This window comes from Camelina sativa, chromosome 20 (genome assembly GCF_030686135.1).
Source record: "Camelina sativa cultivar CO46 ecotype springtype chromosome 20, ASM3068613v1".
Classification (NCBI taxonomy): Eukaryota; Viridiplantae; Streptophyta; class Magnoliopsida; order Brassicales; family Brassicaceae; genus Camelina; species Camelina sativa.
Window position 1 is genome coordinate 1965358 of NC_141899.1, and position 26959 is coordinate 1992316.

Genomic DNA, 26959 nt, shown 5'->3' on the forward strand with positions numbered 1-26959 from the left:
AGACGTACGGGTTAGAGGCCGGGAACTCGGTGATCAAATTCTCTTGTGTCATCATGTGTCATGTTCAAGTTTTAGATATGTGAATCTTTAATCGGGTGTGAGGCGATGAGGGACCAAAAGCAACAATTATCCTCACAAGTGGTATCAGAGCACAGGCTCTCTGATTCATAAGATCTAAAGGAGGAGGAAGAAGATGACAGTTAAAGGTTGAAGTCATCTTGTGTGGAGGATAACAGATTCTCAGGTGAAGGTTGAGTCTGTAGCAGAGATCTCAGGTTAGGAGATCAGAAAGATCCTCTAATGACACGACACAAGAGAGTTGCATCAAGGGAGAGTTATGGTTATGGTTCAAGTCCAAGTATGCCAGCATATAAAAAAAAAAAAAAAAAGTTGGAGACTAGTGCAGAAGACACAAGATCTTGAAGGCGTTCTTGATCTGTGAAGACTAAATCAACGGTGAGTTGGTTTAAGGTGGAGTTTCTCTGCAGTAAGTTCGATTCAAGTTTAAGAAAGCATGGGTTAAGGTGACTAACTCAAGGCTGTGGAAAGAGGAATCGAATAATCATCCAAAAGGCTCAAGTCGGCGCTGCCATCACAAGGTATTTGTGATGTTCTTTACTGAAGTTTCAGGATACTCAAGGCTGCTTAAGTTGAAGGAATCTTAGCTTGGAAGAACACAAGGAGATAGACTGAGTTTAACAATGGAGAAGTCAAGATTTTTTGCTGTGAATCAGATTGTATCTTGCTTGTCTGGTTGTTGAAAGTCAGTAAGTTTGGTGTTCAAGAAGGATGTTGAAGATTCAAGGAAAAAAATCAGAGCAGATGAGTATGAGGCTAGAAACTGCTTGAGGCAAAGCAGGTCGATAACTCTGAAAGAATTCAGTAAGGTTTGAGAGGTGTTGGGTGAAGAGTTTTAGTCTCAGGTTTAATGGAGGTCAATGCATGGCTGCATTGACAGAAGGAAAGGTTATACTTGTTTTCCTTTGGCATCACAAGAAGAGAATTGAGGGCTGGTTGTGAAGCAGGCATTGATGTGTTAGTGGATTCCCAAATACTAAGGAAAAGTATTGTGTGGAATGGTGTTTTACAGCGGTAAAAGGGTTGTCACAAGTGTGGTGTGACAGGAAGTTGCTGTAAAAGGGAAGTCTTTGGTGTTATGGTTTAGCAAATTGATAAGAGATTGATATTGAGTTTCCTAGTGGAGAAACCTGCTAGTAAAAGAGGATATTTAAGCACAAGAGCTGAATGAAGGTTGTATCAAAAGTCTTCCAAATGGGATCAGTCTGGAGGCGGGTTCCATCAGTGATGATGATGGCGGTACAAGATGGATTCAGGCTATGGTTGTTGAAACAAAGGCAGTAAGCTCAATCTCAGTTTTGCTAAATGTGGTGGTTACAGCAAGGAAGTGTGGCAAAGGCTGTAAGCTGGTGATGAGTGTAAGACAAGTTCAAAGGAGGCAGCAATGGTTTTGAATTTGTGAGTGTGCACTGATGCAGAATAGTTTGAGCAAAGGATGAGCAAAGAAATTTGTGTCGAAAGTCTTCCTAGCTAGGTGGAGTTAGGCGGCGTGTTCTGTTGATAACAACAGCGGTACAAAGTGATGCTCAAATCAAAGGTGCTCAAACAGATGAAGAGTAAGTCAAAGACTGTTTCAAGGAAATGAAGCATGAGTGACTTAAGAGTTATTTCTGCAGTTGATTCAACAGGAAGTTTACTTGTCAGCAAGGTTCTGTTTAAACAAGATGTTTGGATCAAGGTTTGTGTCGAAAGTCTATCTAGCAAGATGGTAGCTTGATGGCGGGTTCTGTTAGGCTTAACAGCGGTACAAAGAAACGTCCAAGGCATAAGAGTTTAAACAGAAAGGTGTTGGAATCATGGATTGTCTTAAGGGCTGAGGCAAGTATGATTCAAGTTTCTGGCAAGTGGTTTACTAAGGGGTTGAATCTAAGATCAGGGCACATGTGACATAAAGGAAATCAAAACAAGGTTCCACAGCAAGTCACGGTTCCAAGAAATCCAAGGGAATGGAGAAAAGAAAAGGTACCTGTGAGTAATCAGAAGTCGCAAGGTGTAGACTCTGATTGTAGGTGGAGCTGTTTTGAAGAAAGAAAAAACCAAGTTAAGGTTTCATGGTGTCTTACAGAATTAAAAAAATCCAGAGACAAAAGAAAATGATTCAAGGTACAATTGTTTACCTGGAGTTATTGGAACAGCAAAAAGGACGAAACAGATCGTCGGAGTTGCTGCAAAGGAAGGAAAATGCAGAAGTGTGAGGAAGGGAAACAAGCCTGCTATGATCTCCTCAATGTCGTCTGAAGGAAGATACAGCTCCAGGTAACCCCAATCGACATTATACGCTGACAGGAAGAAGAACAGAGAAACAAGTCAGCTTTGGGAAATTAAAATTAAAACTATGTCGATAAAAGGAGATTAGGAGGGTTAAGGGAGTTACCTGTAGGCATCTGGTATTACTGTGAAGAGACTTAGATTCCAGGTGGAGCTGTTGGTTAAGATTCAAGGAACAACAATTTAGTTCTTCATTGTTAGTTCTTGAATTTGAAAGTATGAGCCAAGAAAAGGTGACCGATAATAAGAGGAGTTTGGTTACTTGTGGAGACTGGAGAATCAGTTGTCGAGAGTTGGAGACTGATTCCAAGTGGAGTTTCTGAGATGAAAATTCAGAAAATCCAAGTAAGGATTTTGGTGGCTCAAAGGGGGAAAACTCCAGCAGCTAGAGAGGAAGATGATTCATGGTTAGGAGATTACTTGAAGTCATCAAGGAGAAAGAAGAACATGGGATGTTCAACACTAGAGCTGCTGTGAGAGTAGACATGAAACTGAAGTTAGAGTTTCATGAGTCTTTTGGAAATCGGAAGAGACAGGGCTGTGAAGGAGTTACCTGGAAAAGGTTGTGGAGCCATGATGGAGAGTAATTGGTTCCAGGTGGAGCTCATCACCTAAAATGGATTCAAAATGGCAATTCTCAGAAGATCCTAATCACTAAGTGTCAGGAAGAGACAAGAGAGAGATTAGAGGGTACCTGAGCTGGACGGTGACGGCGATGGCGTGATTCGCGGGTGAAAACGGAACAGCTCGGGAGAAGAGGCATGGATAAGAGACAAAGTTGATGTCTCGGGTTCTACAAATTAAATCACCAAAGAGGAAAGAGAAGAGCTCCACCGGTAGTGATCGCAGCTGAAGGAGATTGCCAGCGAGAATGGTGGTGATACATGGTTCATCGAACCAAAGTTGAGATATGGAGATAATGTCTCTTGATTCACCGGAATTGGGAGCCGCCGTGAAACAGGTGGAGACTGAAGCTTGGCTTCGCCGGAAAACATGCAGGGATGACCGGAATTAGCCTCCAATTCCGCTATACCATGGGGAAGTAAGAAGCTACATCTTCTCCATGTCGAGAACGAGAGGGCTCGGTGAAAGAAAAAAAAAAAACTGGTTGCCACCGGAGAAGAGAGATGCTCACCGGATAAGGAGGCGGAGTTTGTCGGAGGAGGTTCGCTGAATTTTGGCTTCACGAACAGAAGAAGAGGAGAGGTTGGTTTCAGATTTCTTGTTGTCGATGAGTGTTTTGTTTTGTCAAAAGGTGGAGATTGTTGTTGGGTTTGACAAACACAAAACAAATGGGCCTTAATGGGCCAGACGAAATTGGCATTAAGGAAAGGAGAATAAGATTCTGGAAATGATTTGGCCCAATGCATACATGTATAAGTGTGTTTCATCGATCAATAAAGTGGAGGTAGGTGAGAGACAAGACATCAAGGAGAGTTCTAGAGAAACAGAAGAAAAGAGGGTTCTTCTTCAAGAAGCTTTCTCCTTATTTGTTGTGTTCTTGTTCTTGTATCCTCTTGTGTACCAAAATCTGTAAACCAAAGAACATCACAAGTTAGTGGTGTGTGTAATTTTTTCATATAGTGGAAGTTGTGGGAGACAATTCCCACCCGAGACGTACGGGTTAGAGGCCGGGAACTCGGTGATCAAATTCTCTTGTGTCATCATGTGTCATGTTCAAGTTTTAGATATGTGAATCTTTAATCGGGTGTGAGGCGATGAGGGACCAAAAGCAACAATTATCCTCACAGCTGCTTAGGCGGAAACTAATTTCATAGGATATGCATGTAACGAAATTTTGATTTGATGATAGCATAATCTGGACCAGCGGTTCACGCGTGCTTCAAGCGCTTTACCTTGTCTTCTCCCGTCATCAAGGTAATCTCCATAACGAGTTTGAGTATATCCCCAATGTAATCACTCTGCTTTCCTTTAATGAAACAGTAAGGCAACACGAGAGAGATTGATGTAAAACCACAGACCTTTCTCAAGGTTTCAGACACAGCAACTGCAACCCAAGTTGGCCATATGGCAATATCAACCAAATTCCCAAGTGCAACAAATGGAGATGCAGATATAAGCTAATTCCATCATCACTTACCATTTCTCAGCCAAAGATGGCATTTGTGAGGTAAAATCTAGAGCCTATTAACGTCTATCAAATGCACGTGGAACAGATGAAACAGAAAACAGAGTCCTCTGTTTTGCGTTATTCTAGTAACTTCTATATAAAAAGTTAAAAACATCTTGTAAAACCAATTGCTAACGTACGTATATAAACAAGTAGTATTGTATTGCATCACGTATACGGTATACACCACGATAATTGTAATTAGGCATAAAATAATTGTTATATATTTTTGTTTTGTGGGAAGATCGGGTTTGAGACAGAAGGGAAAGAAGAGGAGAAACTGAAGGTGAAGAATGCGAATGTGGTGGGAATGATGCAGCGATGGTATCTGTCTGGAAGTAGAGGAGTCTCTCCTTCGACCATTGTCTCCCTCGCCGATGAGCTGTCCACACTTTTAACCTAGAATCCCTTATAAAAAAATGTTGTGTGTGTGTTGTTTTATGTCGCTGTTAAATAAGACATTGTGTTTGGTTATCTTTATAAGATGATTAATGCATAGTCGGAAAAAAAAGGATGTTGATTTTGTTGAAATTTATAAACATCATCTTGTTCTTGTTATAACTTCTACCATCAAGAATTTTTTTTTTAGCTGTAGCCTGTAGTTACAGTCAAAGTGTATCTGATCACAGTAATCTGGAAAATCATGTAACATCTCAATTTAAGCCAGCTTTACTTGTTACAATTCGACTTTGACATTTGGATTTGGAAAGGATACAGATTAAGTTTTGTGGGATTTATTGTATGAATCGTGGCTAAAATATAATTCAACCAATTTAGTTGATTTCTATTGTAGTATTTGGTTTGTGATGATGTAGTGTGAGTGTGTGACAATAAGCAGGATACAGAGAGCGCATGCATGCATACTAGAGAGAAGCAATCGATGCAACAATGATGGTTTAACAATTTGACTAGGTAAACTGAAAACTACACGTGGCAAAACCCAAGACGTTAATGAAAAATGGAAAGTTTATACCCGAACCAGCTTCCGACCGTTGGTTTATCACCGAACCTAGGGTTCGATATTGCTCCGGAGTTTGCTATCCTAAGTGTAGGAAAAGGAAACTTGAGTCGTAAACATTAATTAGTTTATAAATAGTCCAATCGGTTTTAGTTTCATGATCCGAGAGAAGCAGAGAAAGAGAGAGTTTAAAGAGAGCACGAGTTATATGGAGCGACGAAGATGCAATTTCATGCTTCGATTTCTCTGATTTCTTTTTCGATTTTCATCTTTGATTTCTTCTGATCAGTTGTTGGATTTGCCCTAATCTCTTGGTTCCTAGTTGTTCGACGCCTGTGAATCACAGCCTGTGATGTCGTTGCTCTTCGTCAAAACCAGATCACTAGAGACGACGACACGTGATGGAAGATGATTTTTTGATTCTTCGTTCGCATGGATCAGATCAAAAGTATACGTGTGATATCTTCTCCCGCGATTCGTCGAGGCGGCTGGGTTTGTGTACGAGTAATCAAAAACAGAGTAATCGCGTGACGTTCACGCAAAAAAACCAAATTTTCCTCACGTTGGAGAACCCAAAAACCTAGTTCCCCTCCGATCTTCCTCGACGAAGCTCCAGCCATTGTGAATTCGTCGCCATTCTGACTCTGCTCCATCGGTCGATGTCGAGATTCAGTGCCTGCCACCTAACTCTGTTCCATCACCGCTACTTTGTGTTTTCCACCGCCATGCCATGCCATGAAGCCACCGCAGAGTCATCAAACCCCTTGGAGTCGAGTCTTCACAAAAACGCCAACAGAAGCAGAAGTTGATGTCCAGCCCATCAAGAAATAAGAGGCCCATGAAGAAAATGCATCCTATGGACCAGGTTAATTCTAATCCCTTCTTTTTTTTTTTTTTTTCAATTCAAAATTAATAGATTTCAAAAAATTTACAGAAAAGGTTTTATTTGTTTTTTTAAAAAAAAATCATTCAGTTCTTCTTTTCACCTTTTTCTTAATATTTTTAATAATGGAAATTTGTATACTACATTTATAAGACAATGTGAGAGAACTAACAAGACTTTGGATCCAGTCATTTGACTTAGTCATTTGTTTGTTAGAGATTCCATAAGTTTAAATTGTTCTCACATTGTTTTCTAGATTTAGCATGCAAGTTTTTATTTTGAAAATATTGTTTTCATTTTTTTTTATGGATTTTAAAGCTTTTTAAAATTAAAAATGCTAAGTTTATAAGTGATGTAAAAATGACCTAGTCATTTGTATGTTAGAGATTCCACAAGTTCAAATTGTTTTCACATAATTTTATAGATTTAGCATTTTTTGGTTTTTTTTGTTTTTTTTTTCATTTTTTATAAAGTTTTTTAAAATTAAAAAATATTAAGTTTAAAGTGATGTTAAAATTTTTGACAAAAAAAAACTAAGCCATGTTAAAACTAATCAATTTTGGATTTAGTCATCTAACATAGTCATTTATTCTTTAGAGATTCCATAAGTTCCAAATTGTTTTCACATTGTTTTGTAGTTTTGGCATACAAGTTTTTATTTGTTGAATTTTTTTTTTTAAGATTCCATAAGTTAAAATTATTTTGTAGATTTTACGCTTTTGCAAACAAGTTTTTTTTAAATGTTGTTTTTAATACAGATTTCAAAATTTAAATGTGTATCATAAATTCTATATATGTTATGAAACAAATTTAATCGTAGTAAGATTTAACCGCATCATCTGAAACAAAAAACCGACTGAGGCCAATCGGGACAAAAATCTCAAAACCAAAATCACAAATCGAGTAATAAGCCAAAACTTAGAAGATTATATATGTAAATTCTGCCTGAACCTTCCCTAATTGTAGACAGTGTGAATTTACAATATACATAAAGAACTAAAGAAGAAAACCCACTTTAACTAAAACCAAAACTCAACATGAAAGTGACGTGATATCTAGAGAAATTATTTCCTTATCATCCTCGTGAAGCTGTGTTTACATTGCCATGTCACCATCACGCGGGGGAACCAGTTGCCGGAGTCTGAAGTTCGAGGAGTGATTGTCTGCAAGTGGGGCAAGAGGAATGCGACAGCAACCAAGTGTCGATGCACTTGACGTGGAAGCCGTGGTTACATTTGGGCAAAACCCTAACTGTCTCTCCTTCAAGGAACTCTCCTAAACAGATCAAACACTCCGTTGCTTTCATCTTTAACTCAGGGCTGTATGAATCAACGGGAATCAGCTTCAACGCCCGTTTCTTGATCCCCTTTGCTGTGTTTGCGTTTGCGTTTGCGTTGGTGTCAACTAGTTCTTCGTTGGGTGTGAACCTTCTTGTACAGCGTAAGACATAGCGCAAGACCGAATTGAGGCCAAGAGAACAGATCAAGGCGCATAGAAGAGCTGCTAGTATGATCACCATGTTTGTATCCATGTTAGCTATATTCTTGTTGTTGCTGATAGAGTCTCCTAAGGTTCTAGGATTTGCATCCGTAGCTGAAATGGTTGGGGTTTCTTGCGTCTCAAGTAAAAACCTGCCCATCTGTAAAAGTTGAGAAACAGAGGCAGAATTATCTTTATGAACTCACCTTCAAGGTTCTTCGCCTACTTCTTATTGTTCCAGTTTGTGTTCGAATCGGACTACGAAAGAGATTGAGAGTAGAGATTCAAGTTTCTTCATGCTATGTATGATAATCAAGACTCAACAGAGCAGCTTCTGTTCTCTAATTTTCTCTGAGGCTTTCGAGTCCAATCTGGAACTCAAAGACCAAAAAAAGCCATTTCTCTGAGTCTCATATCCCTTATGATCTATTTCTTTATACAAGTTCTTCACTGGGTTTTACACAAAAGGATATAAGTTGTAGGAAATGGAGAGAGAGGGATGATGATGAGATGGTCGGTCCAAGAAATCTTTGGTTAGATTTGTTGATAGATAAAGTTGATAATTTAAGAGAGAATACAATCTTGCTGATTTTGTATAAATTAGTAATTGGGACAAACATAAAAGACAGGGCCAAAAAGACAATTAATAATGCAGAATATATTGTTGAGTAGATATTAAAATTGATGTATAACGAATTCACAATTAGTGGTCTTCAGAACTTTGGAATCAAGCCAGATGAAATCCACTATCACATAGAAAGAAACTAATAAAAAAAACATTCAAACATGATTTTTTCTTGAATAAACATATATATGTTGGGGTATCAGATTCTCAACTAATCATGATTATTAAAACATATTGTATTTGTTCCATCGTTTAGTATATACGAATTATACTTGAAAAACTAATCTTCAATCAACATATATATAGACATATAGTAACTGTATCATGTGTTATTAAGAGTTCTTTTTTTTCTTTTGTTAATTGTGAGGTACACTTACTATGTGCAACAAGGCGAAACAGGTACGACAACCTAAATGGTTTTGTTACATGTTAAATGTAATTTATTTCTATAACAACATCTAAAAAGCTTGAATAGTTTTCTACTATTTTCTCTTCACTATGAAATTGTTTCAATCATCAGGCCCGTCTCTACCCCATGGCAGAGTAGGCAAATGCCAGGGGTCCATCACAAAAATCAAAAAATTTCTTTAAGCAAAAGGGTCCAATGTTTTCAAAAAAAAAAAATTTATTAAGGATTTTTAGATTTTTTTTTAATTTGACAGAGGCTCCATTTAAGTTTAAGACGGTGACAATCATAAGAAAATGTAACTATTAGCTAGGTGGATGTAAACTTTTCTTTTTTCCTGTTTTTAACTTTTGATGAAAAGCAAATAAATAATGAAAAGAACTACAGTAGAAAGAAAACAAAGCGAGTTAATCCATTAATCTAGTAGTTTACTATCTTCAGGGTACATTGAAAAGTAGTTTTATGTTACCTAAAATGTGTAAAGTAATTAGATGGATTTGAATTGAATGGTCTACATAAAGGAAAAGGAAGAGTATCTGGGTGGGATCTTTGGTCCACATATTTGTAACATCCAATTCAACACATACGGATGTACAGATCAAACAAACACACGAGTACTCACGTAAGAGACACAAACACTTGTCTCTCTTAGATCCACTATCTCCATTATTACACTATTTATCTTTAAGACGAAAAGATATATAAATGTTTAAACATGATTACTTATACACTATTTTTTGAGAAAATATCCACGTTTTTTTTTGGAATGAGATGGAATAACCACAATAAATAAGACATATATTGCATCGGTTTTACGGAGTTGTGCTTGATAATTAACAAGTTATATGTAAATTAGGCGCCACTAGCTAGCCTTTGGTGGTATTAAGGCCGATTAAGTTACTATCTATTTAGAAGTTGGTGTCGGTGACTAAGGAAGGCTTTGGCGTATAATAATATCTAGCTAAGTTTAGTGTCGGTTTATGTCAGATTGAAATACTTAGGTCTAAACTCTAAAGGTATAAAATCAACTCAAACTATAATTGAATCAGAGCGGTGACAATTGTGGGTACAATTAGGAAGCAAACTATGACTATTTTCTGTTTTTTGTAGGCTAGAAATCAATTTGGTTCGGTAAATCTTGAAACCACGTGACATAAAAGAACATATAGTTAAGTCTAATGTTCGATTGTTTTCATAAAGTTGGTTAATCATTAACTGTTCGGGCCTTGATGAGCTGTCTATAACCCAATTAAGAGGCGGTTGTCTGATCGGTCCCTGTCTTCTTTGTTGGCACGGTTGGTTCTTGTCATCTGTGGCTCGTTCTTACTTCTTAATTCTTGTGACGTAGGTGTATGCTACTACTATGTCTGTAGTATACTTACATGGCCCGATATTGACGAGAACCCGCGTAACCGGTGGTTTTTAATTTCGATTATATATATATGACTTTTTTTTTACTATATAGTGGTTTTGGTCTTTTGGATGTGTAAATCAATTTACTTTTCGATATGACAAGAATAATGTAATAGAATGAATCAGTTGATAAACTGAGGAAGTCTGTTACCGGAAACAACGGACGATCTCATGCTCCTATATCTCTTTTGTTCAGTTTCATACGCCGATCGAGACTAACGTCGTCATGTTTTTGATTATCTCATGTTGCATGTTCTCTTTTTTTTTTTTTCTTCTTTTTTTTACTATTCATGTCTGACCAATTGACTTATATATATGAGAGCAGGGCCGGCTCAATTATTTTTGGGACCTTGTGCTCAATTTTAACTTTTTCCAGAAAACTAGGGTTATATTTGCAACATTTCAAACTTTAGGACCCTAAACCTTAAAGAAAAAATCACAAAAATCGAGGGACATGGTGCTTTTGCACCGTCTGCACTGCCTCTAAGCCCGGCCTGTATGAGAGTACTATATGATTTATGCAAGTGTGCGCAATTTTAATTAAGAAACGAACTTCACTAAATAAGACAAGATTTTTAGACTACGATATGATTATGATGAAATAGATAAACTCTTATTTCCTCATCTCATGACTAAATAAATGAATATTGTGAAGCTCTTGCACATACACTATATGATAATTAATCCTAAAAACACCAAAAAGAATCCTTCATATGTATATTTATATCAGTATATGGTTAACCGACTATTAGACATGTGAATCAGTGATGTGGGCTAGATAATTTAAAAACGATATGTGATCCACGTGGCACCAAAGCGGTATAGCCGTTGGAATTAATGGTTAAGCGCCTAACGGAATTGCATGTGAGACCTTTGCATAATGGCATAACCTACAAACGCAATTCCTGGAAATTAAGACCGATACGATTATGTCACCTTCTTCGACTGTACGTTTTGTCTAATATATTTTTGTAAATTTTTAAAAACTTAAGCTCATATGTGATCGAGATATGGAGTAGTGAACATCACTATATATACAAGTGAAGTCTTCAACGAATTACTAACCTCACTCATCTCCGAATTAGCCCCCATCAAAATCATGAATCTTACACAATATTCCCAAATTTTATTTGTTTCACTATGTACCTTCAGCCTCTGCTTCTACGTTATAAACTCTGACGACAACGGAGGAGGCTGGGAGAGAGGCCATGCCACCTTCTACGGCGGAGCTGATGCATCCGGCACAATGGGTACTTTAAACAAACTTTTCTATGAGCTCATAAATCATCACAAATTTATATTTAACATATTTAACCGCTGAAGTGGTTGAGGTTTTGTAGGTGGTGCGTGTGGGTACGGTAACTTGTACAGCCAAGGCTATGGGCTACAAACCGCGGCTCTGAGCACAGCTTTGTTCAATAATGGACAGAGATGTGGGGCTTGTTTTGAGCTACAGTGTGAGGATGATCCTGAGTGGTGCATCCCTGGTTCCATCATCATCTCAGCTACAAACTTCTGTCCACCAAACTTTGCCTTAGCCAATGATAATGGTGGTTGGTGCAATCCTCCCCTTAAGCACTTTGACTTAGCCGAGCCTGCCTTCCTCCAAATTGCTCAGTACCGAGCTGGAATCGTTCCTGTCGCATTCAGAAGGTACAAATTGTTGCCAAATATGAAGGAGAACAATTCAGTATACGGTTAAAATTAACTCTACGTACCATTCATGTTCTGTTATAATGACAGGGTTCCTTGTGCGAAAGGTGGAGGTATAAGGTTCACAATAAACGGGAATGCGTATTTCGACCTGGTGCTGATAACAAACGTGGGTGGTGCTGGAGATATAAGGGCCGTCTCTTTGAAAGGATCAAAGACTAATCAGTGGCAATCCTTGTCAAGAAACTGGGGACAGAATTGGCAAAGCAACACTTACCTTAGAGGTCAGAGCATTTCTTTTCAAGTCATTGCTAGTGATGGTCGGGCTGTTGTGAGCTACGATGTTGTGCCTCGTGATTGGCAGTTCGGTCAAACTTTTGAAGGTGGACAATTCTAAATTTATGTATCAACTATCAAGCGAGAAACTATAGAAGAAGAGTTATGTTTAAGACAAGACTCTGCTTACTCTTCTATTTATTCTCATAAGAAAGACAAAGACAATGGAACAAGGGGACTTTGTATTCGTTAGCAAACAAATTAAATAATCGATGTGTTGATAATCTTTGACGTACAAAGCCTTCAAATTAAGAGCGCTCAGAGGCCAAAATACATAATTTTTTCATTATTTCGATTCCAAAGAACGAAAAGTTCAAATTTAAACATATTACTTTCAATAGTAACACGAGTATAGTATTTTGATATTAACAAGAGAAATTTCTAAAAATAAAGAATAATTAATTGTAACTAAAAAATAAATTGTCATACTCATACGTGAATTTGAAGTCAAACCGTGTGACGTCGAACGGTCAAAGTCTCAAAGATAATAGTTTTGGTTAAGTCTTGACGTCGTTGATTCTCTTGCTGGGTCCAGACGGCGGAACTGACCCTTTCGGAAGAGCGTTCAACACCAACGACCCGTATTTCCCGGTGACAAACGACGAAAGTTCCGCCGTGAAGTGATGATCCTCGCCGTCGCACCCTACCACCGTCGCCGTCTTGGAGACAACAGGGATCTCTCCGGAGAAGATAACGCCGTCGATCACCGACGGAATACCTACTGGAAATTTCCTAGCTGTTGAGTATGAAACAAGAGAGACGGAGATGAAGAAAATAATAACCAAAGCTCTGATTCTAGCCATTTTCTTGATTGTTTACGAGAGAAACACTCTGTCTTTTGTTTTTAATAATCTTCTTCTGTCACTGTGTTATTTGGTGAAGATCCGTGAATGTACATGTGTAGTATATATATATAACGTGTAAAGAGATAGTAGAGAGGTCACTGGTCGGTCAATGGCAGTTGCAGTCTTGCAAGAGATAACGCGGCAAGTCTTTGGACTTCAAAGAGTTGAATGACTAGGTCATTTGTTTCCGGTCCAATTGATATATATCATCACTTAAGACTTAAGTCTCGTGAAATTTGTAATATATATTACTTATATATTTTTCTGAATTCAAAATTAGGTGTCAATAACACATTTTCTGAGTTTGATTAGTAGCAGTAGTAGTTACTATTTTAGTACTTAAGTAGTAAAGAAAAGTCTGTGTTAATTAATTAATTCTAATTCCATTACTCGGATGGGCCTTTATTGGGCTATTTTGTAATTAAAAATAAACCTTCAGAAGTGATCACGCTGTTTTGGGCTTTGTCTTCTTCGTCTCTTACTTCTCCGATTTGCCTCTCATCGGTCTTCGGAGACGTTGACCTTTCGAGCTCGTAACAGCAAGAGGAATCCAAATGGCTGGCAGAATTCGATTAGATGCGGTTGTTTCGTCTATAGTCACGGTCCACCCCCACGAGATTCCGGCGTTGCTCCATTCCTCTTCCTGCTTCTTCTTCGTACCGATCTTCCCTTTATCTCTCTGTCTCCGATTTTGTTCGTGTTTCAACCATTGATTTCGAGTGTTCCTTAACTATGGCATTGGTTCTTCTTGTATCAGATTTTGAGCGCGTATTTTGTTGTTCTGCCACTCCGCGACGAAGGAGCAATATCGTTAGGATTGTCAAAGCTCCCTGGCCTGTTCGTAGGATCTCTGTTTCTCACTCTGATTGCTGCGCCTCTCTCAACCTTGATCTTCTCTTTACCCAATTTATCCAAATCCAAGGTACTCTTTTACCCAATTTAGATAAGTATCTTTATATTTCTTTTATAATCTTTTACACATACATGCTTTTCGAAATTTGCAGGCTTTGGTTATAATACATAGATTCTTTAGTCTATCGCTTGTTCTATGTTTTCTTCTTTGGCGAGCTTCTCCTACAGAGTCTAATTCAAAGGTAAGATAGGAGGAGACTTTTTATTATTATTATTATTATTCATAAGCTTCATGTATCTCATTGGTTTAACACACACTACTGCTTCAAAGGATGCAGTTGATTCGTCATCCAGTCTAACAAAAGATCCTAAATTTGGTATCGATGGAGCTAATCCTGTTTCTGGATGGGATAACCATGGCTGGTTTTACATTTCTGTTCGAGTTGGTTTTTTTCTTTGGGTATGACTAACTAACTCTTTAACATCCAAGTCCTTTGAATGTAGCTGTATACTTAAAACATTTGTTTTGTGTGTCCTAGGTTGCGTTGCTCAATCTCGTTGCTATATCTTCAACATGGGCTAGGATAATAGACGTTATGGATAGTGAGGTAGTTTCTACTTCCTTTTTAACTATATTTTTGAAGAATTGGGTATTGTTTCCAAGTATAACGTATTCTTCAATCCAGTCAGGTGCAAGATTGTTTGGTTTTGTTGGTGCTGGTGCTACCCTTGGACAGCTTTCTGGATCAGTGTTTGCTGCTACGACTGCTTGGATGGGTCCATGTAGGCATTACATTGTCTGATGATTGTTCTGTTTATAATATATGTACCTAGATGATAGATATATCTTCTTATGATGTGTTGATTTGAAAATCAATTTGATGTTCATTACAGATCTACTTCTATTTGCTGCTCTTTTGATGGAATTTGCTGCACAGTCTTCAAAAGGGATCACTAATGATATTACCCAGTCCTCTGAGGAGTTGTCTCCTCTAAGGTTAGCTAAGCTACAGTTTGTCTCCATATATGAAAGATGAATATGATTTTCAAGCCCACCCTTTATTTTTGCTACGTTTCCCCATTTATGTTTGGAATAATATTTGTCTTGAAGTCTTAAATTTCTAGTGCGAGTTTCACTTAATAATGCTCATTGTTGGTCTAGAAGTTGATCTTTGGTGTCATTTCTGTTAGGAGAACTGATCACGATGATCAAAGTGAGAGAAAACAGGAAGCTTCTTCTCCAAAAGTTGCTTCTCCGAAAGCTGCTTCTCCTAAATCGCCTATCTCCACAACCAGACCTCAGCTTTGGGCCATCTTAGACGGAATGAGACTTATACTAGCGTCGCCTTATCTTTTGCTCGTGTCTTTGTTCCTTTGGCTTGGTGCGGTCATTTCCTCATTCTTCTATTTCCAAGTAAGACAAATCTTTGTAATGATTTTCAGATAGAAGATTAACTAAATCATGTGAAGTTAATATCAGAAATAGCTAACAATGCAATAGTAGGCTTGTCACGTGAACCACCTTCTACCCTGTTATATACTATTCATTTGCCTGCCTAGTAACCAAGACTCATCGTTCTTCAACAGCCGTTTGAACAATATTCACAACATAAAGATTTAAAAATCCCTTTGTTTCTAGTGCTTGCAAATTATCGCCTTTGATACAAGCTGTTGCTTTAAAATTCAATTGTTTTCTTGAAGTGTATATATAAGAAAGCTGAACTCTTACTGTTTCACTGATGAAATAAAGTTCACTGCAGAAAGTGAATATAATTGCCGCGACAATCACATCTTCCATTGGTCGAAGAAGACTGTTTGCCCAGATAAACAGCTTCGTTGCAGTTTTCATACTCATTGGACAACTGACTCTAACGGTATGTTATATACGAGACAAAATTCACACGTTGATTCATCATACCTGGAAGTTTTCTTATCATGGTTCACATATATCTATTCGTATACTGAATCTTACAGGGCCGGATCTTGACTATAGCCGGTGTCACCATTGCAATATCTGCATCTCCATTTGTTGCACTTGGGAATTTGGTTGCTATTGCCATATGGCCAACTTGGGTTGCAGTTGCTGTGTCTGAAACCTTGAGAAAGGTCTGTGGTTTTACATCAATCTCTCTCGTGTTGCCTTACTGTTTCATTAAAGAGGTTGCACTTGCACATTTCATAACTTGGTAGGTGACAACTTATGTTGTAACTAGACCTGGAAGGGAACTCTTGTTCACCGTTGTCTCACAAGATGAGAAATACAAAGCTAAGGTACTGAATCTTTCCTTTGCTCAACTTCTAGTTAGAAAAACAGTTCTGCTAAAAGGAAAAGTTACACTTGGTTTTATTTCTCATTCTTTGCTCCATGGTTTCAGGTATGCATAGATGTGATTGTTCAACGACTTGGAGATGCTGCAGCTGCGGGACTATTTGAAGTCCTTACCATTGCCCTTGGCGGTCAAACATCAACTGCTTCACTCTATGCCTTGCCAGTATGATAAAAAGCTTCCTACTTTCAGACAGTTCTTTGTGTATGAGTAATATTTCTCCATGAAACTCCTCAACAAGTCTCCATTGTTTTTTTGACAGGTGTGTTTGATATGGATACTCACAGCGTTCTTCTTAGGCCGGAGACAAGAACAATTGGCAAAACTCCAGGTGGGTTCATCTTTATAGGAACAAAAGTCTTGAAAAAAAAAGTCGCATTGATGCAGAAGGTGAGAGGCTTCAACTTCACATGTAGGAGTTATGGGAAAGCAACTTAACCCCGACCGAGATGATGAAGGTTCAGAAGGCGGAGTAATGGTTAAAAGCTTAAAGAACTCAGATTTTTGGATTATACTGATAAATATTGTACAAAGGGAAGTTTTATTTCAGTTAGAGAAATTTATATCAACTGTATTTGTATCCCACATCTCCAAGCTTAGGAAGTGATAACTTGCAATAACGAAAGATTCAAAGAGTCAAGCGAAACCAATTCACGTGTGATGATGACGTGGCGATTTAATTGCATTGCAATATTGGGCTTTAGTGAATGCTATGCAAGGAATATGAAAATGGGCTTGATTCGAACTACTTAAATGGGCTTAACGTTGAAGCATGAAACCCTAGTGTTTTTACGTGTGTCTATAACTTGCATCCTCCGCCAACTTTGCCCTTTCTTCTATGCCTAGCTGCCTCTTGTCCACTTTTCCGGCGACAATGGTGAGGTTTTTTTCTTTATCATCCATGAAAACCTGAACCAATTTCTCCAAATCACGATTTTAATAAACAAATACGTGAAATACATTAATTCGTGAAATTTCTGCACTTGTTATTGTGTGACCTAAAAGTTTTCATTTCTTTTTCTTGTGGGTATTTAGACCAAGAGAACGAATAAGGCGGGAATCGTGGGCAAATATGGTGAGTGCCTTTATGAAACTATACCTCTGTTCTATGATAACTTGCACCCATGCAACTAAAGGACTGCGGTAAGGCCGGTGGTGCATACACAATGAAGTAAGCTGATGTAGGGAATCTGGAGCCTGCACGTGTACGAGGGAGATGTGAAGCAAGAAGAAACACGTGAGGCTAAAGCAAGCTGGACGTTAACGGAAAGCAAGGTAGACGTCACGGAAGAATAAAGTCGGTTAAACACTGTTAAGTAACCGACGTTTTAATCTATAAGGAGCACATGTTTAGCTCTGCTTTTCTTTATGCAAAATATCTGAATATTGTTAAGAACTCTCTGGAACTTTCCTCATCGTTTAGCCGGTTTCTCTTATCGAGATTCTTGCTGGTGAGATGACGATGCTGCGTTTATTTTGAACGTTGTACCGTTTATCGTATTGTTTGTTGAACCATTTTCCTTTTGAGCTACGTTACTGATTTATCGTTATCATTGGTATCAGAGCTAAACGAACCTCGGAAACAATGGCAGTCGAGACGAGATCACAGATGAACAGGCGAGATCTGAGTGGAGATGAAGCTCAGGAAGGAGAAACGGTGACGATCGGAGATACTCGAAGCTTACTTGATCGTACTCTGGCGATTGAGCGTGCGATTGAAGCACAGGACAAGAAGATGGAACAAAACATTGCCGATATGTTACAGATGATTAAACTAATTCCTGGTCAACAAGCTTCGACGAGCTTTCAACCTAAGGAAGAACAGAGTCCTTTGGCAGTATCAGCGAAGCCGGACTCAGGTGGTGGTGGGTTTGATCATCATCGTGGAGGGGGTAATGGATCTGGGAACTACTCAGGTGTTACGCGTTTGGGGAAGGTGGACTTCCCACGGTTTGACGGAGATCGTTGCTCAGAGTGGCTTGGTAAGGTGGAGGACTATTTTGTGTTGGATGCAACTCCAGATCACTCCAAGGTACGCATGGCTGCGATGCATTTTGATAGTCACGCTGCAGTGTGGCATCATGGACTCCTTCAAACACCGTTTGGTCAGAGCTTGTTACATGATTGGAACTCTTATAAACTGTTGATGAAAGAGAGATTTGTGGATGTATTGGAGGACCCGATAGCAGATCTAAAAAATTTGCAGGAAACAGAGGGGATAGTTGAATACCATCAGAAGTTTGAGGCGATCAGAACAAGAGTTTCACTCTCAGAGGACTATTTGGTTCGAGCTTACCTTGCAGGACTGCGCCTTGACACGCAGATGCACATCAGGATGTTCCAGCCTCAGTCTGTTCGTCAGTGCCTAGTGCTGGGGCGTCTCTATGAGAAGGCTCACCCGGTGGCTAAAGGAACTTCCCATGGGGGAACTCACGCCAAATTCTCTAGTGGTAACAACTCAACATCCGTAGCTAAACAAAACAATCATCACAAGAAGGATATCAGTCAGGATGTTGTGAGCAATGCTTTCCCAAAGCAAGCCAGGAAGTTTTTGTCACAGGAGGAAATGAGTGAAAGAAGGGCTAAAGGGTTATGTTTCCAATGTGATGAGAAATATACCCCGGATCATTACTTAAAGCATAAGAAAACACAAGTGTATATGATTGAGGTGGGAGGAGATGAGGAAGAAAGTGATCAAGATGAAGGGCAGGTGTTGGTAATGGAGGAGAGGGACATGCCAAGAGTATCGATTAGTGCCGTTGCAGGCATCTCTGACTATCGCACGTTGAAAGTGAGGGGAGTGCACAAGAAGAAAGTGATGTTTATTTTGCTTGACACAGGGTCTACGCATAACTTCATGGACCCCAGGGCAGCAAAGAAGTTGGGAGTAACAACGCAAACTGCAGGCATCTCTCGGGTAGCGGTTGCAGACGGTAGCAAGCTGAAAGTTCAAGGAAAGGTTTCACAGTTCCAGTGGGAGTTTCAAGGACATCTTTTTCGAGATGACTTTATGATTATTCCTCTTGGCGGGTGTGACATAGTGTTGGGGGTTCAGTGGTTAGCTCCTTTAGGAGACACTACATGGAACTTTCAAAAATTGGAGATGAGCTTCTGGTGGAACAAACAAAAGATTTTGCTACACGGTATCAAACCGGGTGCCGTCCGAACGGTGAAGGCTAAGAAATTTAACAGCTATGACGAGGAAGAGGTGCAAGTTTCAATGATCTGCGCTCATGAAATGGTTGAACAGGAGGAGGTGACCTTGTACGCAGTAGAAGTTAGTCGCAGAACAAATGAAGAAAATGCAGCAATTGTACAACTAAAAACAGAGTATGCAGACATTTTTGAGGAACCTACAGAACTACCACCGTTCAGGGAGAACCATGACCATCAAATTGTGTTGCAATCTGGTTCTGATCCGGTTAATCAAAGACCTTATCGTTACGCTGTATATCAGAAAAATGAAATAGACAAAATTGTGGAGGAGTTATTATCAGCAGGAACCATTAGAGTGAGCTCGAGCCCATTCTCTTCACCAGTGGTATTGGTTAAAAAGAAAGATAATTCGTGGAGGTTGTGTGTGGACTATAGAGAGCTAAATGGCATGACTGTCAAGAACCGGTTTCCCATTCCTTTAATTGATGATCTTATGGATGAGCTAGGGGGATCTCAGGTGTTCTCAAAGATTGACTTAAGGGCAGGTTATCACCAAGTCAGAATGACTCCAGATGATGTGCATAAGACAGCTTTTAAAACACACAGTGGTCACTTTGAATATCTGGTCATGCCCTTTGGCCTAACAAATGCACCTGCGACATTCCAAGGCCTCATGAACACTGTGTTCAAGGAATTTTTGCGGAAATTTGTTCTGATTTTCTTTGATGACATTTTAATATACAGCGTGAGCATGGAAGATCATATTGTTCACTTGGCGAAAGTGTTTCAATTGATGAGGAGTAACAAACTATTCGCTAAAGAGAGCAAGTGTGACTTTGCTGCTACCATGGTTGAGTATCTGGGACACTATATAGAAGCAGGTGGTGTGTCCACAGATCCTAACAAGGTGAAAGCTGTTGCTGAATGGCCCATTCCTTCGACGATCAAACAATTGAGAGGATTTTTGGGTTTGGCTGGGTATTACAGGCGTTTTGTCAAGAATTTTGGAACTATAGCTAGACCATTAACACTTTTGACAAACAAAGATTCATTTGTATGGTCAGAAGAAGCGTTAGCTGCATTCGCTAATCTGAAGGAGGCATTATGTCAAGCACCAGTTCTCGCCCTACCACTATTTGATGAACCATTCCTGGTTGAAACAGATGCATGCACGACAGGAATTGGAGCAGTATTAATGCAGAAGGGACATCCTCTTGCATTCATCAGTCGACACTTGAAAGGGAAGCAACTGCAGCTATCAATTTACGAAAAATAACTCTTGGCTGTGGTATTTGCGGTGCAAAAGTGGCGACATTACCTACTTCCGAATCATTTCGTCATTAAGACTGATCAGAGAAGCCTCAAATATCTCCTGGAGCAACGCTTAAACACTCCTCTACAACAGCAATGGCTGCCTAAGCTTTTAGAATTTGACTATGAAATTCAGTACAGACAAGGGAAAGAGAATGTTGCTGCAGATGCTTTGTCACGCGTTGAAGGAGCAGAAGTATTGCACATGGCGATGTCAGTCCTTGAATGTGACCTACTCAAGGACATACAAGCTCACTATGAGACAGATGCGGTGTTAAAACAAATCATTACTGACTTGGAGGCAGACCCAAATTCAAAGAAGCATTACTCTTGGAGCCAATCCATTTTACGGAGGAAGAATAAGATTGTGGTGCCACAGGAGACTTCGTTACGCAATTCCATACTTTAGTGGATGCATAGCTCCGGTACTGGTGGTCACTCAGGCCGTGATGCTACTTATCACAAGGTGAAGGGATTATTCTACTGGAAGGGCATGGCACTCGACATACAGAACTACATACGCAGCTGCACTGTTTGTCAGCAATGCAAATATGACACAGCTGCTTCTCCAGGATTGCTCCAACCTCTGCCTATTCCTGAGACAATCTGGACAGATCTCTCCATGGATTTTATTGATGGACTGCCAGTTTCTTCAGGTAAAACCGTGATCTTTGTGGTTGTGGATAGACTCACTAAGGCGGCGCACTTCATGGCTTTATCTCACCCGTACACTGCGATTTCAGTAGCTCAGGTGTTCATGGATACAGTTTACCGCTTACATGGCTGTCCCAAATCGATTGTTAGTGACAGAGACACTGTGTTTTTAAGTACTTTCTGGAAGGAGTTGTTTTCGCTACAGGGTGTTGAGCTGAGGTTCACTAGTGCTTACCATCCCCAAAGTGATGGTCAGACTGAAGTAGTGAATAGATGTTTGGAGACTTACCTGCGTTGTATGTGCAATGAGAAGCCACACTTATGGAGTGATTGGTTGCCACTCGCCGAGTTCTGGTATAACACCAACTTTCACTCTGCTACGCAGATGAGTCCTTTTGAAGCAGTGTATGGGCAAGCACCTCCAATCCACCTACCTTACTTGCCTGGTGAATCTAAAGTGGCTGTGGTGGCAAGAAGTCTACAAGAGAGAGAAGATATGTTACTGATTCTGAAGTTTCACTTGCTGCGAGCGCAACACAGGATGAAACAAATGGCAGATGCACATCGTTCAGACAGAACTTTTGAGATTGGGGATTTCGTGTATCTCAAACTACAACCATATCGTCAGGGTTCCGTGGTGGTTCGTGTTAATCAGAAGTTGGCTCCCAAGTACTATGGGCCATATAAAATTATTGATCGTTGTGGTAAGGTCGCGTATAAACTACTGCTGCCTGAGGGTTCACTTATTCACCCAGTCTTTCATGTCTCACAGTTGAAAGCAGCAGTAGGAGACGTGCACACTTCGACTCAATTACCATCTGTCGTGACTGATGTGCTTACTCGTGAGCCGGTTTTAATCTTGGATCGTCAAATGGTAAAAAGGAAGGGACGCGCGGCTACAAAGGTTCTGGTGCAGTGGTCTAACGAATCCAAGGACGAGGCGACATGGGAGTTCTTGTACGACCTGCAACGTAAGTTTCCTGCTTTTGAACCTTGTGGTCAAGGTTCTCCGAACAGGGGAGCTCTGATGTAGGGAATCTGGAGCCTGCACGTGTACGAGGGAGATGTGAAGCAAGAAGAAACACGTGAGGCTAAAGCAAGCTGGACGTTAACGGAAAGCAAGGTAGACGTCACGGAAGAATAAAGTCGGTTAAACACTGTTAAGTAACCGACGTTTTAATCTATAAGGAGCACATGTTTAGCTCTGCTTTTCTTTATGCAAAATATCTGAATATTGTTAAGAACTCTCTGGAACTTTCCTCATCGTTTAGCCGGTTTCTCTTGTCGAGATTCTTGCTGGTGAGATGACGATGCTGCGTTTATTTTGAACGTTGTACCGTTTATCGTATTGTTTGTTGAACCATTTTCCTTTTGAGCTACGTTACTGATTTATCGTTATCATAAGCAAGAAAGATTCATGTTATTCTCATTCTTCCATTGTTTAATTGTGATGATTGGATTTTTTTGATCTGTTGTCTGTTGATACTTTTGGCAGCACTGCTAGTGCGGTGACAGTGAGAAGTACCATTAGACGGCTAAGAGAGCAAACCGAAAGCTAGAGACTGAACCATTTTACAAAGAATTTTCTTCATCTATTATTTATATAATACAGAACACAAACAAGTTCCTTAGTGGGTTTTGTTTTCGCTAGTGAAGTTCCTTGTTGTATTTTTGAGCAAACAAGAAATATTTACGTTTGGTTTTGTATCTTTACAGCGTTTTCGTTGAAATATTTACGTTTTGATAATGATGTTTTCTAAAAAGACGAGGACAAAAGAGGGCTAACCAGAAGAAAAAAAACACAAGAACACCTCTAAAAGGCACATATGAAGGATCAGCAGCCTCTATAGTCTCTATCTATATTTACATAAATCCCCAAAAAAAGAAATTCTAAACCTGTATACACAACCAAAAAGCCAAAAACCCTCTCCACTAAATCGGGATCCTCAGTAGTCCAGCAGAGTATCGTCTTCCCTGTTTCAATGATAGTAAAGGTGAGACAACAAGGGATATGGTAATGTTGTATCGTTCGGAGCTTGTGTATTAACTCATACCAAAACTCATGTCCGAAATGATCAGATGAATCATACTCCTCCTCTTCATGATGAACGTAGCTCTCATAAAACTGTAAAGTAGTCGGAAAAAACAAATTAAAGCATAGTGACAACTAATTATGCAAAAGACGGAAACACAGACAAGGCTTCTTTGGTTATTATATAAAGAATGAGTCTGACCTTGTCATATCTCCCAACATTTTTCGAATCTGCCTCATCATCTGCCTGCAAATTGGTCATCACAATGTTCAGCAACCTCTGGTTCAAACTTAGCAACGTATAATTTCAAAGGAAATTGTATGCAAATGTTGCAACCCTTTGCGAATTACTTATAAAACCGTAAGTATGTCACAAGAAGATCTCTTTATTAACTACCATTAAACCTAATTCAAGCCTACAGCTACCTCAAGTATGCCTAACTAACCAACTTAGCATATTCTAATACCCTGTAAACTCAAGAATCTTCCAATGTACCTTGTAAATAGTTTTAGCTTCTTGGTTTAATTTTCTGCTGTGGGCCAAATCAACCTCCATAGCACGAGCATTGAAGGGTTTTTGTTCCTGAAAAACAAGCATTAAGGATGCAAAAAAGAGTGTCTTTTTTCGTATGTATAAATAATCAGATACCTCTGGCAACATGGTCTTCCACACATCGAAACATATTCTGCTAGCATCCACCAAGTTTCCATTGTACTTTCCCCTAAAATCCTCTCTATAGAAAGAAAAAAATGGTGTTACTGAAGAGTTTACTCACTCACTACTCAGATTTCACACTATCAACTCATCAAGAACCAACAAAAGGATCAACCTTTTACCTAAAAGGAAAGACATTGACCATAATGAATTAACTTCATCACTCCCCTTTCTAGACTTAAGCATTCAAAATTTCACTTTTCACTTACATCTAAAACCCCAAGAAAGTGACTAGAAAATTTAACCACAGCCGTTTTAAGCTAACAAAGTAAAAGTCTTTGGTTACTGTACAAGAAGAAGACGAACGGTGATCTAGGCTCATCTTCAAAGCTCTCGACTGGTTTCGAGATATTATCAACTTTGCCACTCGCAATGTACTTGAATCTCTTCACTTCCTTTCTTTTCTCACCGCAGCAGCACTCGTGCATATCAAGCAGAGCAATCGCTATCATAACACCACATTCTTCACTGTAATATATAAAATTCCCAAAACAGAGTATCACTAAGTAAAATCCTAAATGAAAACTGAATCGACGAATCCAAAAAAACTTTTGAGCAATACCATTTCTCAAAAGCGCTTCCATCAGCAGCACGACGAACTGCTTGAACCCTTTTACGAGCTCTCGGCCGAATCGCCATTAATGCTTTAATCAACGAATTTTTCTATTTCTGACAGAGCAAACAAAAGTTCTAACCTTTACTGTCTCAGGTGCACGAGCGCTCAACTTCGGATTGCTTACGTGTCAATTAGCGTATTTTAGCGTTAATAGATTTTAGTGCTAAAGTGCGCTTAACAGATAACGCGCGGGACACACTTGGCGCGTCCTTAAAAACAGAGGAAATTTTCCCGCTTGAAAAGCTTAATTAGTTTTGATAACCAATAGTATTTAGACACGTAATCATTATTTTAAAATAAAATTTCATTAGATTTTAATCCGAAAATACACACTTACTTCAATACAAAACATGTAAAGATAAAAAACATTAAAAAGGGATCTTCCATAATTTTTTTTTGGAGGAAGACCAATCTTATTATTCTCACCAATTCAAATAACAAAAGGTAAAATCCAATAGGAAAAAGACACGTGGAGTGGTTTAAATCAGTTGGTCCTCCCGCACATTTTGCGAATCTCACCGCTACTACCAGTCAAGGGGCTAATATCACCCATCTTGATCATAGCCGCGGTGAAGTCGGAGCTAAAGCTCGACGGGCTGTTGCTGTAGCCACGGACGATGGAGTCAGTGGAGCCGCCGTTGAAGAGCTCCTGGTCAGAATGTAGGAGACCTTTTTGTGCCACGAGGTTCTTGAAGTAGTTGTTGTCGAAAGAAGCCGCCGTGGTCACGTCGAGTGGAGCTAGGTTTCCGTCGCCGGAGCCGGTTGCTCTAGGGCAGGTTCGTTGACGTGTGGTTGCGAATGCTGCGTTGATGTTTGTCTCGTTGTAGATTCTTGCTCGGAAGCTCGTGCAACGGGCTTGTCCGATCGTGTGAGCGCCTGTAAACAAAATAAAAATGAATGATTAGTTTAACAGTTGACTTAAATATCTGTTGATTGAGTATCATTTGAATTACTTAATTAGTCGGTGTTGCGTAACAGTAATCTACTAATCTAATATGATTACGTAATTTTGGCAAATAAAAACAGAATAAGTCGGTGGTGCGTTACAAAAATGTGTTGAAAAAACAAATACAAAGAAACAAAAGAAGAGTCGACAAAAATCCAACAACACAATCAAATTATATTTTACTTTGTGTCGAATATGTTGACTCATATGGTCCTTTGAAAATTTTTTTTTTCTATCTTTCATCATTCTTTTTTATTTTTGTAGGACAAATAGGTGACAGACAAAACTTTAAGTAATCTTATTTTATAAAACACGAACACATTTTAGGAAATTAATTTTCTTGTCACGATATTCTAAAATATGCAAACAACGTTAGTATAGATAGCAAGTATTAAAACGAAAAAGGAATTGGGTTAAGAAGAGAAACGAAACGGACCGGAGAGGGCAACCATATCTCTGGTGGATAGGCCAACGGCACTGAAACTACTAATGAGTTGGCTCAGACTCGAAGTCGGTCCAGGAATGTTACTATTCGCGGCCGCTTGGCTCGCCGTTCTTGCATCTCTTCTTCCTACTTTCACATTCCAATTCGGTCCTCCAAGCTTCAACAAAGACAAAGACGAATATTGTTAATTAGACCGGTTTAATCTTTTTAAATTTGCAAAACCGGACTGAGAGAGGAAAATATGGAGCTTACAGCTACGACGGAGTCTCTAGCTGCAATGGCTAAGATATCAGCACAAGACACAACACCGGGACATGCTTTCTCAACCGCTGATTTGATGTTGTCGATCACATTAAACCCGCGAGCGGAATTGCGGTTCGGGTTCGCGTTTTGTTCTCCCGTGAAGCTCGATGTGTCATCTAGTAGGATCGAACCGTCGCATCCCTACATACAGTACGTAAGTTATGATTATGAGTCTGTTTCTTGGGATGCAAGCTAAGGAATACAGAAAAGAAAAAAGTATAAAAGAAAGACTTAATTACGTTGACGAAGCAATCGTGGAAGAAGAGACGGAGGATAGATCCACCCATGCGAGCCTCGCTTCTAACGGCAGATTTAACGGCGGTTTGGACGGTGGAGAGGAGGTTAGGGCAAGAAGTTGAGTAGAAATTAGTCGTGAGTTGGGCGTCGACGACGTTATTGTTATTACCTTGAAGAAAAAGTGTAACCACGAGAACTAGAATAGAAATAAGTTGATTTGAAGCCATGGTTTTGTTAGGTGAAAGCAAAAGACTTGAACAAGACTTAGAGTTGATTATAGTATTTGAAGA

The 26959-nt window shown here is 39.3% G+C and overlaps 5 protein-coding genes, 2 long non-coding RNA genes and 1 pseudogene across 12 annotated transcripts; 3 read left to right on the top strand and 5 right to left on the bottom strand.

Moving 5' to 3' along the window:
- Positions 1 to 2201: 2201 nt before the first annotated feature.
- Positions 2202 to 3510, bottom strand: LOC147918399 (uncharacterized). 2 transcript variants are annotated; one of them, XR_015592660.1, is made up of 5 exons: positions 3041 to 3510; positions 2900 to 2957; positions 2609 to 2814; positions 2453 to 2500; positions 2202 to 2357 (listed from the first exon to the last, which is right to left on the bottom strand). It is a non-coding gene; the product is annotated as an uncharacterized LOC147918399 (long non-coding RNA). The 2 variants fall into 2 exon arrangements; XR_015592659.1 differs by having other exon boundaries at positions 2609 to 2817.
- A 349-nt stretch (positions 3511 to 3859) lies between these two features.
- LOC104768726 (uncharacterized) lies at positions 3860 to 5038 on the top strand. The gene is made up of 2 exons (XR_764280.3): positions 3860 to 4477; positions 4722 to 5038. It is a non-coding gene; the product is annotated as an uncharacterized LOC104768726 (long non-coding RNA).
- A 2187-nt stretch (positions 5039 to 7225) lies between these two features.
- LOC104768727 (RING-H2 finger protein ATL73 pseudogene) lies at positions 7226 to 8383 on the bottom strand (annotated as a pseudogene). Its single transcript, XR_015592658.1, has one exon. The product of XR_015592658.1 is annotated as an RING-H2 finger protein ATL73 pseudogene (transcript).
- A 2938-nt stretch (positions 8384 to 11321) lies between these two features.
- LOC104768729 (expansin-A2-like) lies at positions 11322 to 12456 on the top strand. Its single transcript, XM_010492763.3, has 3 exons — positions 11322 to 11491; positions 11582 to 11894; positions 11985 to 12456. The coding sequence occupies exons 1-3, from the start codon at positions 11341 to 11343 to the stop codon at positions 12289 to 12291; spliced, it is 771 nt and encodes a 256-aa protein (XP_010491065.2). The 5' UTR covers positions 11322 to 11340; the 3' UTR covers positions 12292 to 12456.
- Positions 12457 to 12492: 36 nt separating this feature from the next.
- Positions 12493 to 13096, bottom strand: LOC104768728 (uncharacterized). Its single transcript, XM_019242267.2, has one exon. It carries the CDS (start codon positions 13031 to 13033, stop codon positions 12728 to 12730), a length of 306 nt encoding a protein of 101 aa, XP_019097812.1. The 5' UTR covers positions 13034 to 13096; the 3' UTR covers positions 12493 to 12727.
- A 431-nt stretch (positions 13097 to 13527) lies between these two features.
- LOC104768730 (uncharacterized) lies at positions 13528 to 16823 on the top strand. 3 transcript variants are annotated; one of them, XM_010492764.3, is made up of 14 exons: positions 13531 to 13731; positions 13833 to 13997; positions 14080 to 14169; positions 14259 to 14387; positions 14467 to 14535; positions 14614 to 14710; positions 14822 to 14924; positions 15119 to 15341; positions 15688 to 15801; positions 15902 to 16033; positions 16118 to 16198; positions 16303 to 16419; positions 16517 to 16585; positions 16671 to 16823. In XM_010492764.3, the coding sequence occupies exons 1-14, from the start codon at positions 13630 to 13632 to the stop codon at positions 16728 to 16730; spliced, it is 1551 nt and encodes a 516-aa protein (XP_010491066.1). In that variant the 5' UTR covers positions 13531 to 13629; the 3' UTR covers positions 16731 to 16823. The 3 variants fall into 3 exon arrangements, 2 of the variants coding, with proteins under 2 accessions (XP_087362211.1, XP_010491066.1); XM_087506085.1 differs by having other exon boundaries at positions 13528 to 13731; positions 14618 to 14710; positions 16517 to 16823; XR_002036886.2 differs by having other exon boundaries at positions 15678 to 15801; positions 16517 to 16823.
- A 6270-nt stretch (positions 16824 to 23093) lies between these two features.
- LOC104768731 (high mobility group B protein 7-like) lies at positions 23094 to 24812 on the bottom strand. Of its 2 annotated transcripts, none has more exons than XM_010492766.3 (7): positions 24685 to 24812; positions 24429 to 24590; positions 24057 to 24141; positions 23904 to 23990; positions 23610 to 23654; positions 23430 to 23500; positions 23094 to 23349 (listed from the first exon to the last, which is right to left on the bottom strand). In XM_010492766.3, the coding sequence occupies exons 1-7, from the start codon at positions 24759 to 24761 to the stop codon at positions 23322 to 23324; spliced, it is 555 nt and encodes a 184-aa protein (XP_010491068.1). In that variant the 5' UTR covers positions 24762 to 24812; the 3' UTR covers positions 23094 to 23321. The 2 variants fall into 2 exon arrangements, with proteins under 2 accessions (XP_010491068.1, XP_010491067.1); XM_010492765.3 differs by having other exon boundaries at positions 24414 to 24590.
- A 212-nt stretch (positions 24813 to 25024) lies between these two features.
- On the bottom strand, positions 25025 to 26959 carry LOC104768732 (peroxidase 52-like). The gene is made up of 4 exons (XM_010492767.2): positions 26672 to 26959; positions 26382 to 26573; positions 26121 to 26286; positions 25025 to 25614 (listed from the first exon to the last, which is right to left on the bottom strand). Exons 1-4 carry the CDS (start codon positions 26894 to 26896, stop codon positions 25223 to 25225), a joined length of 975 nt encoding a protein of 324 aa, XP_010491069.1. The 5' UTR covers positions 26897 to 26959; the 3' UTR covers positions 25025 to 25222.